The 11,206-nt window shown below is 35.4% G+C and overlaps 1 protein-coding gene across 1 annotated transcript in view; it reads left to right on the top strand.

Moving 5' to 3' along the window:
- Nucleotides 1–5,254: 5,254 nt before the first annotated feature.
- Nucleotides 5,255–11,206, top strand: part of LOC140236493 (phosphatidylinositol phosphatase PTPRQ-like) — a 62,822-nt gene continuing 56,870 nt past the window's right edge. The window contains exon 1 of the mRNA XM_072316416.1: nucleotides 5,255–5,339. Coding sequence (XP_072172517.1) covers nucleotides 5,255–5,339 — 85 coding nt within the window. The remainder of the gene's footprint in view (nucleotides 5,340–11,206) is intronic.

Here is an 11,206-nt window from a genome sequence, read left to right as displayed (position 1 = left end):
AAACAAGAAGCAAAAAAGAAATAAACATAAATGGAGCTGCACGGGATAAAAATATTGGACATGGATCAAGTGATAAACTATGTAATAATCAGAAATTGACATAAATGGATTGGACGTGATTTGAACGGAACAATTTGAAAATATATTTTGCGGTTAGAAAACATAAAAAGATAGAGGACAGCGAATTAGACATGTGCGTGTATATATGTGGCATGTAATTATAACATCTAGTGGAAAAATTTAGCAATGGCAAGCAAAAATAGATACAAATAAATTTATCGTAGAACGAATAGATACTTGTTTGGCAGACGTCTTGCTTTATCTATGTTGAGACTGATGTGTATGTATGTAATGTATATAGATATAATGTCATTGTGCGTGCTTAATGACAGATTTCATTATCCATCATCTGAGTAGGTTGAAAACGCCATTTACTATTTGATAAGAACACAAACACTATTATATAGGTAGAGCAAGATTTTTGGTTTAGCATTCCACAAAGAATCCTTTGATTTTCCCCTTTGGGTAAGCTGCGCTGCATTCATAGAAAATACAGAAATAGCAAAGTGTAGTCTCTTTCAATGACATTATTCGTTGTGCATTTCTTTGTCATTAAAGAATAATAAGTTTTTGTATTTTCATGCCGATCTGTTTTTTAATGTACTTCTCTATAGGGAATCACAATCTTTTTCGTGGTTTTCCTCGACATTTTGATTATTGTACAAATATTGGCTGTATTGCTTTTATGAAATCATTAGATTGAATTGAATTGAAAGTTTCGTCAGTCCCTATTGTCATGTTGGAAATGAAAGTTTGCCCTTTAATTTCCACTAAATGATAATAATATCAATATGATCATGCATAGACAATTAAGTATAGGTATCATCTCGAAACTGGAACGGTTAGTAAGGTCGTTCAATGGTCGTTCGTGGAATTTGAGAACGTAAAAAAAATACTTTATGGTACTTACACTGACATGAGCCATTTATCAAGTTCGTTTTCATGTCAATTTTTTTTTTCTCTGACGAATCAAAAGATGTTGAAAAACTTTTTGTATGAAACTGTAGAGCAAGTTTGCGACAATTAAGCTGCCTACGTCTTATATTTCATGTGATGACAACATGACATACATATACATGCAATGATAAGTGTCTGTATGCGTGTGTTTGCTTGTGAACAAACCTTAATGGCTCCTTTTTTTCTATCTAAGGTACTGCCCCTCCTCAGCCAACAAAGCGTTTTCAATTTGAATGTGCCGATTTTGAATGCTTATATGCCAAGAGTTTCCTACAGGCCTAAATGTATAGACCAGTATACCGGAATGAGGAAGATTTACATAGACTTGACCTTATTTTCCGTCGTCTCATCACATCTGTTTCCGCAAACATCTGTATAGAGCGATAGGGGCTTTCCCTGACAATTCCCCTTACAACTAGTGTTACGTTAATTAATTGTCTGTCTCCATCCATCCCGTGAGTCACCCTGTGACAGCCACATACTGTGTCATGACAACAATAACAATAACAACAACCACAGAAGCAGCAGCATCAGCAGCCGCCACAGCAACAACAGAAACAACAACAAATGATGTTGTCATGATTGTATTATCGTACTAGTACCCACAATGGCTGCATCCTGGCAGTATAATGTTGCGACAGATGAAGTTCCTCAATTCAAAGGACCGACAAGTCTTTGTGTCTGGTCCATTATATAAGGATAAGTTATGTTTTGCTATCGATCCTAGACTCGCCAGAGACGTCCATCCTTTGTATCTGACCATTACCGAAATAATGTGCAACTACCGCAAATTACATGACAATGAACTAACATCAAATTCAGAGTAAGCTTTCCAGACCACTTCAAATATGGCGTGAAGGATTCCTTAAACTTTGATCTACGAATGTTTAATTTCCACGTGAACATATTCTGATCTCCTTTGTAAAAAACAGGACGACCGCATTCATTTTGAAGAGAGTAGTTTTCAAGGGAAGTCCTACTTTTGTTCTACGGCGATTAATGATCAATAAACATCACCAGATCAAACAAAAAGGAAGGGTATATATCTCATTATATATATATATATATATATATATATATATATATATATATATATATATTATATAATACATTATTATATATATATATATAATCAAATAGCTTTCTTCCTAGGTGTTAGCACAGAGGAACATGGATTTCACTTCGTCGAAAGATTATTACTTCGTCTCATCATCCGAAAACAAAAGTTGATTAGGGCGCACGGTACGGCAACGGTCCGGGTTTTTGCTATGGTGCACCAAAAGGAACCATGTCTGGTTCTGTTCAAAAAGATTCAGTAATTCGGTACAAAAACACCCAAAATGTTATTCTCATGTCAAAATAAAGAGCTACAAAATCAACAGTTGTAGAAGATTAATTTTGTAACAAAATTATTAGCGGGGAAGTGATATTGTAACAGGACCAGACATGGTTCCTTTGGCTCATCATATCAAAAACCCGCCCCGTTGCCCTAACCGTACTCGGTGTAAACGGTCCTCTCTCTCTCTCTCTCTCTCTCTCTCTCTCTCTCTCTCTCTAGTCACATCTATCGATAACTTTCTGTCAACTCTATTTTACAGCCCAAATTTGAATCTGGTGTGGACGTGAAAGAAGACGGACTGCTCCGAAATTGTAAACACGCGGCCAGCTGATTTGACAAGTGTTTGACAGGGTAAAACAGTAACTATTTTGCCATATGACTTGTTTTTAGTCGATTTTATTGCAGCAACAATAGCATATGGGCTTTACTGGAGGAAAACCAATGGTTACAAACAGCTAAGAGGTTAAAAAAAACATTGTTTTTTTTTAAATGATTAGCTGCGCATTCTACTTGTTGAATACATAAACGAATGAAATAAGAGCCACTTTAGAAACTGTAAATAAAAAGATGTTTGAAAGACTATAGTTTTTACAACATCTCATCAAAGTTTGAACACTTTTCTTTGAACATTTTATGCATAAGGTATCTTACAAATGATAAGTTGTATAAAAAAGACCTGTTGATTTCAGTTCTATTATATTAGGTAAACATACACACTGTCGTGGAGAGATATATGTTTGGTGTAGAAAGAATGGGGACTAATAGCTGAATTAATACACGTTTCTTCAAGCTTGAATGTTAGACAATTTACGCTACTGTTCTATATGGCATAATACCTTATAGAACAATAGGGTAAATTGTAAATTGTATGATATAACAGATCATTAGCTCCGTATGAAAAATGTCCGTTGATTAGGTAAACATAATAACTTCATGACTGTCACGGAAAGGCGGATGAGGTTTGGCTATGGAATGGAGACTAATAGCTTGATAAAGGTAATTAAGAAGTCTCACGCTCCAAGTTCTTAAAAAGTATAAAGATTAAAGGAAATGTGAAGAGAGTTTCACATTTCATATTTATAGCAATATGAAAGCGCATTTGATTTACCTCCTTCGAAAGGCAGGGAGTGAGAATTACCTTCAATATAGGGCCTAAAGTTGAGGTCTTTATTTATTCTTTCTGCTCTAATACTGTGACATCATGTAACTCTGATATTTACACCTACTTATTTTGGCAAAAGATTTGATGAAAATGTTTGACATTCGTAAGGTTTTGAAGGGACTATCCGATTTTTATTAAGTTTTATTGATGTCGTATTTACAAATAATTCTGCAATCATTGAAAATACAAATTATTTGTTTGGGGTGAATTCTCTGGTATTACTCTGACATTTCCAGGATGAGAGTTATTCAAAAACCTTTCAGAACAAATTTCCATGAACGCAATTTTGTTTGTTACTTTGTTTGTTTTTATTTTTACTGACAAACACCGCAGCTGAATCTGATGCAAGTTGTCAAGCGCAGTTTATATACAAAATATTATGTTGTAGTTTCTCAACGAAGATTCCCAAGCAGTGTACTCTGGAATCAAATTCAAACCATTCACAGGGTTTTAATAACAACAAGAGTGTCACAGCGGAATTGACTTATTCACACATTTCCAATGTGTCATATTTGGCACATATGGATTGCGGAAGTGTGGTTGAGGTAGTCAAAACAAAACAGACCAGACAGACAGGTATCTCCATCCTGGATTAGATTCCAGACATATGAATTGATATAAACATGACTCTTTGACCAGGAAGGAAGTCTTGCCAGCCGAGTTCTGGGGTGGAAACAGGTAGCAACGGAGAGCAACGCTAGTAACCGCAACTTATCGAATGCATTTACATGTATTTTACATTAAATTTCAATGGCAATTTCAATCCCTATAGTCCATTAGGAAATTCCTTTTCAATTCAAGTCTTTACAAACATCAACATAAAAAACGTTGAACAAAAATGTGATTTCAAATCATAAGACACCCATCATAAATCAACATAATGCACTACCATCAAATCTGAGGATTTAAGTAAAAATGCGTACCTATGTTTGTTTGTTTGCTTGTTTGTGTGTGTGCATGTGTGTGTGGGTGTGCTTGCGTGTGTTAATGGGTGTATGATTTGCAAACTTGCAAAAGGGGGAGGTCTTATGGATATGATGATTATATATAAACATACACAGTGACCAAAGACTTATTACATTTATCCAGCTGAAGAGTGTTAAGAAGCGATTAACATGGAATTATTTGAAAATAATTATACTAGCTGGAAACAAATTCAACGTTGTCTACAGGTGTGATTGGCGTCTTAAAAAGGGCTCGGTAAATCAGTATCAATGGATCTTGAGAGCATCAGTGTCCGTTGTACTGTTTGAAGTAGTATTTTCCATCAGGGCTAAATGTACGTTTCTTCACTTTAATATTCAACAGAAAATATTTGATTCTTAGCTACTGATGGCAAATTTAGAACATTTCTTGCATCCTACTTTTGAAACATACGACTTGCTTATTTTCCAACGTGTACATTAAAAGTCAAACGCTTCCTTTAATAGTAAGTGTACGATGGAGACAATGCCAACGCCGGATATACCAAATCGTTTGAAAACCAAAAGAAGAGAATCCTTTCCTCGTGCAAGTCCGCCAATGGAATTGACATATTACATATTATTACAAGGAAGTAGATATACATTTGCCAAGATTCCGCCTTTGACAAACGGTGCCCACACGCGACTTACGAAGGACAGAGACAGTCGCAGTCTGCCAAAGTTTCAATGAGAAGCAGCTTTGTGAAGTGAAGCAACTTGTTGGGTTTATCCGTTCAAAAACCTCAATATTCTCTTTTTGTCTCCATCCACCTGATGGCAGGGATGGACCTAATACGGGACTGGCGTGGTGTGTGGATTCTCACCTTTCTTGTCACACTCTTCTCCTGTACTCTAGCACGTAAGTCTTCTCAACATCTTTGTGACTCAGTGTAGTATAGCTCTACAGAGAGACAGTGTATACTATTCTCTGCAAGTCAAATCTATAACAGATAAACAATTTTGGTCATCCAAAGCTGAATTGCCTTTTCAAAGAGCGATCTTCCTGTCAAAGTTTTGATTTATTCGCTTGATGAATACATTTTTGAAGTTTGTCGATTTTTCCCATAAATCTTAAAGGATCAAACACTGTCAAATAAAAAATCATAATATCTGCACAGAAAAGACATTATAAACATTTATCATCGAATGCTTTTAGAGCATAATAAGTACTCCCATCTTTCAAACGTAAATTGACGACTGTTGGCCAATGAAAATAATTACAAAATGTGAATTGCCTATTCATATAATGAGGGAAATCTCTGAGTGTGTAAATAAGAAAATTATTTCACGAGAAATTGCATGAAGTGATCTTATTATACCTAAATTACTGCAATGAACTGTAAGAGCTGCAACAAGCTGCTTGAGCATGCGCTCACAGCACGTACGTTGCTTCTTTCTTACCCGCTGCACATTTTTGTATTGTTTATACGGGTATGATAAAAATAGGAACACAATTATAGTCATATGTTGACAGCGAACGACTTTAACACTTTGCGTGCTACATTGTTTTCCTATCCGTAGGTATAATAATATGTGTGTGAAGTTCATGCTATTTCGACTCAGATTTGGCACAGAAAGGGTTAATAGGCTGACTTTTGAAAAAGATATTCCTGCCGATGATTTTGGTGCGTATTGAATACCATTTCTCTTAGAAAATTGTCGCAAAAGATTTTTCCCAACTAAACTGTGATCCAAAGATGAAAGTCTCTTTTGTCGTTTCAGTCTGGCCGAAACACAGGCTTAGCACTATAAGAGAGCCAACTTCAGACGAGCATTTTGTACATTTTCATGACGCAAGGCCGCGTTGCTCTCGAAGTTACTTTAAATATAACCAGCGAGTCAAACCCGACTTAGCTTCTAGAGGTTATGATATAATGAACAAGATAAATGATTTGATTATTGACCCACTTGGAATTACGAATCGCGTATATGAAATAATATATCAAATATAGCAAATGGAAAAATATCAATAAAATCAATGGCGCAGCTGCTAAGCAGGTTGAGGTACAGTTACGAATGTTTCGTCATCAATCAAAATTGACATACAACTCATGAAATCCTTGGCTTCTAGAAAAAAAAACCCACAAAAAACCAAACCCAAATAACATTCTGTACACACTGCACACAAATACAGGTATATTGACCACATACGTCTAGATATCCAGGAAGTTATGTCTATCGATGCATGCAAAAGTCAAACTTCGTCGAACGTCGCTTTATGTGCATGCAGAAAATTTAACATTTTCAACCTGTAAAATATAAAAAGTTGGTTTAGTGAAAAATGTTTTAGTCTGATTTGTATATATATATATATATATATATATATATATATATATATATATATATATATATATATATATATATATATATATATATATATATATATATATATATATAAATAATATGAAACCATGATTTCCGTGTGAAAAGACCATAACCGTCCTCTAAAACACAACACATTGTTTGATAAAGGCATGAATGGTTCAGCAAATCTTCATTTCTTAGTTCACCCGAATGAAAAACAAAATATCACTTTTCGGCAGAGTAATGCGATCTCAGGTCCCACAAAATATGTGTAATATCAATTTCAGTGAAGTCAACCTTTCAATATCCCTGTCCCTCCCATATTCCCAAAATATGAGTAAATCTTTCTTGATGGCATATCTTGAACTATCTTAACTTTTAAGTTTTGTCTAGAAATTGTTTTCATTAGCGTCTATTGAGTGCGAATTATCTTTGCCCCATGCATGTTTTCCACTTTTCTGTACTGCAGCACTAAAAACCTCTTTGATTTTTTAACCTAGAGCTTCGAAAATTTTCAATTTTTGTCTAAACAATAAATCCCCTGTGTGTATGAGTCTCCATGCATTAAAAAAAAATCCTTTCCCCTTTTGGTCGGTAATCTTCGTCATTGAAACAATGTGAAAGGTTAATCCTCCCATCAAAATCTGCTAAATTGTAATGCACTCACATCTTGAAAAGTTGAAAAAAGCTATATTCGACATAGGACGATTTTGTCAACACTATTTATTAACTTCCATTCAAATGATAATGAAAACAACCATTCAATTTGTGAACTTAGCCAAGGAATTATGCAGATATTTACTGATTTATCTATTTATTGCAAATCTTTATACAGAGTAGCCCGATCAGCATAGGCCTATGTATATAAGGTATAGGAGCTTAAAAAAGAAACATGAAGTAGAGTGAATAGAAACATTTATAAGAGATGTATAGGTTAGCATCCAATTACGACAAACATTGAGCTTAGCCGATGCATTATGCATATATTTACTGATTTTTTTTTTTTTTTTTACAAATCGTTATACAGAGTGGCCTGATCAGCATAATAACACACACACACACACACACACACACACACATTTATATATATATATATATATATTATAAACAGCATAAGATAGACAAACATCAAACATTAAAAATAACATAAAATGGTATACTCATGCAAATCTGAAAAAAAAAATCAACTTACTTAAAGAAAATACCAGTGACAATAAAGCATTTGAAAGCGAGGCATAAAATACAATTGTTAATGTAATAGATTCTCATAAGATTAACTGAACATACAAACATCTAGAAATACAACAAATTATAGTATTAAAAGTGACGTACAAAATACCTACTGAAAAACAAAAGAAATAGCGTCGGTATAGCGCGGGCCTTTAAGAATTTACCCGCGATTTGTATGCAGGTTGCCTCGATCAATCAGGTCACGCTATAGGCACGATAGGCACAAAAATGCATCCCGCTAATTTCTAGAGGCGAATTCCAAATCGTTATGTTCAGACAGTGAATCTTAACTTCGAGGATAAGATTGTAGTAAAGAATGGGGCGCCAAGTGTCGCATGGTCTCTTTTGTCATGAAATGACAATTTCGTGACGAAAATATATTTTCGTAGACAAGTGACAACGTCAATTTCGTCAACGAAATGACAATTTCTTTACGAAATTGACGCTGTCACTTGCCAACGGAAAAAAATCGTCACGAAATTGTCATTTTCGAAGTTAGCCTATCCTCGAAATTAAGGATTACCATCTGAAAGTAACTAGTATCAAGTAGCGCGCCAGTTCGCAAATCATCCCGCTATTTCGGAATTTCCCGAGTTTGAGTGGAGACATTTTTGCGAGCTTAGATTGGCTTTCGAAATTAGACCGCTAATTTAAATTCACATTATCAGATATGGCGCACTATTTCGTCATCGGGTTAGGAAGATCCAAGCTCGAGATTCTGTAAATAGCCAGCTATTTCGAAACATCGGGCTGGTGTGAAAACGCCCATTGTCATGTGAACTAAGATGTAAGATAATGCCGGTATGCGTATTTTTTATTTACACGCAAGCCTGTGGCTTTTCGCAATCTAATTCAATGAAACCGCTCGTGATGCGTCTATGCTTACTCCACTAGGGTTGTTGGTTGCGAAGAGTTCTGTGAGCACTGAACCCTCCGCTCGCGATTCGTACACGTTCATCAGTGAGTGTGTGTACGCGCTGTGAAAGTTTTGCTCGCTGTGGTAGACCTGCATCCAAGTACACCCATGTACGTATGTAAACGAGTGAGAGTGCGAAAAAGAAAACAATACAAAACAAAAAATCTGACCAGGAGGAGAGGGGGAGAGAGAGAGAATCAAAAGGAAAGAGATAAAAAAAGCAATGAATATTCTGTGATATCTCATCAAATGAGGGTACATTCCATGGAAGACCAATTATTGGTGTATGATGGGGGTGTATATAATAGGCTACACTGACCGAATATTATATATATATATATATATATATATATATATATATATTCATATATATATATATATATATATATATATATATTCATTTGTATTCATATATATATACAGGTTGGAGTGATTTTTAAAGGGATGGTAGGGGCGCTGAGCATACTCCCAAAGAATTACATTTAGATGGTCATTTTTCGCCTTTGTAAATTGTAGGCCTATACACGTTTGCGTTTACTGATATGTGGGGGGGGGGGGGGACTGAAGGTGAAGCCAATCCACCCCCCCCCCCCCCGATATTGAAACGCATAACGACACAATAGGCCTACACATGACGAGTAATCTAACAGAATGTAAAAATGTAACTGCACTTTTTCCATCTCCGTTGATTGATAATTTAGATATTGACAGGAACGATTGAAGGGAAAAGGAGTGGAGAAGCAGAGCATGGATGGAAAGCTTGAAGGGAGAGTAGTTGAAAGTTATGGAATAGGCTACAGCTGGTACATATGCATGTACATGTATCAGAGAGTTGTGAAATAACACGATCGCTTAAATCTAATGACACCTGAATGGAACAAACATCATATATACATTGGAAAATGTTTGCCTTTTTTCTCATTTTAAAATTAATACATTGTATCAAAAGTACTGTATTTGTCTTTCAGACCCCCCTCACTCTCTTCTTTCCAAAACGTCTCTCATCTCCCGTCTCTCCATACATCATAGTATTTGTTCCAAATACAAGCTCTCTCTATCTCTCTTGACTCCCTCTCATATCACATGATTTCTGTTTCTAAGACCCCCTCTATATATACATTGTATGTACATGTATTAACTTTATTTCTCAGACCCCAACCCCCTGTTATATCTGTTGCTATTAAAGGCCCCCAAATCTATCTTCATACTGATGGTATATTATTTTGTTTCTCAAACCTGCCCCGCTCTTTTCTTCATACTAGTTTCAAAGACTCACTCTGCATATTCATTTTCCGACCTCTCTCGGACCCCTCCCTTTTTCAAATTCATGACTCGTGTATTCCTTGCTCGATCACTGCTTGAATTAGCCTATATATATCATACAATTTATTTGTTTTTCATACTCTCTCTGTCTCTCCCATTCTCTCTTTCTGATTCTTAAACTTTACAATGTTTGTTTACAAGACCACTTATTACTCTCTACATTGATCAGTTTGTCTAGAAACATGTACAGTCACATGTTATCTAGGAAAATTACACCACTGTTGCATGAAGTCATTATGCACTTTATTCACTTCTTTATGTTCAAGCACTTTTTTTCATGAAGGTATACTACAGATGTAATCGGATCCTCCAATATCCAAGAAGTATTGTGATACAAACTAGAACTATCACTCAATGTGATTAATATCCCCAAAACTAAACACTGAGGCAGTTAGCTCAACAGGCAATGATCACTTTGTATATATGCTTTTCTTAAAAAAAAATACTATGACAATGTATTGTTCAACATTGAATAAAATTAACAAAAATGCGTTACTATGCTCACTGATAGTCACATGTTCCATATCTCAAGTCAAGTGCTCAAAACTTGAGTGAGTAAAGTCAGTAAATCAGCAATTTCTATGATTTTCAGTAAGAATACTGTTACCATGTCAACACAATGTTTGACATTAAGAAAAAATGAAGTTTGCACAACTATGTATGTCATAGCTGTCACGTGGTCATGTGCCAAATTTCAAGTCAAATGCTCAAAATCCGAGGGAGTTAGGTGAATTCACAATATCATTGCATAAGATTTTCATCCAAAATGTGCTGTCACCATGTGTAGAGCCCACTAATGTCAACAATAATCGACCAGTAGAGTCATAACAACCACTAATGTGACTGCCGTATCTTCAAGCTATATGCTTACTTGACGACAGTCTTCTGCATTTATACACTCCGTTAATTCAGTCAGTGATTTTCTTTATTCCGAGTGGTTCCCTATCGACGCG

Source organism: Diadema setosum, chromosome 13, assembly GCF_964275005.1.
Source record: "Diadema setosum chromosome 13, eeDiaSeto1, whole genome shotgun sequence".
Lineage (NCBI taxonomy): Eukaryota > Metazoa > Echinodermata > Echinoidea > Diadematoida > Diadematidae > Diadema > Diadema setosum.
Note: the sequence above shows the minus strand (reverse complement) of the source record. Positions and strands in the feature narration are given on the sequence as shown.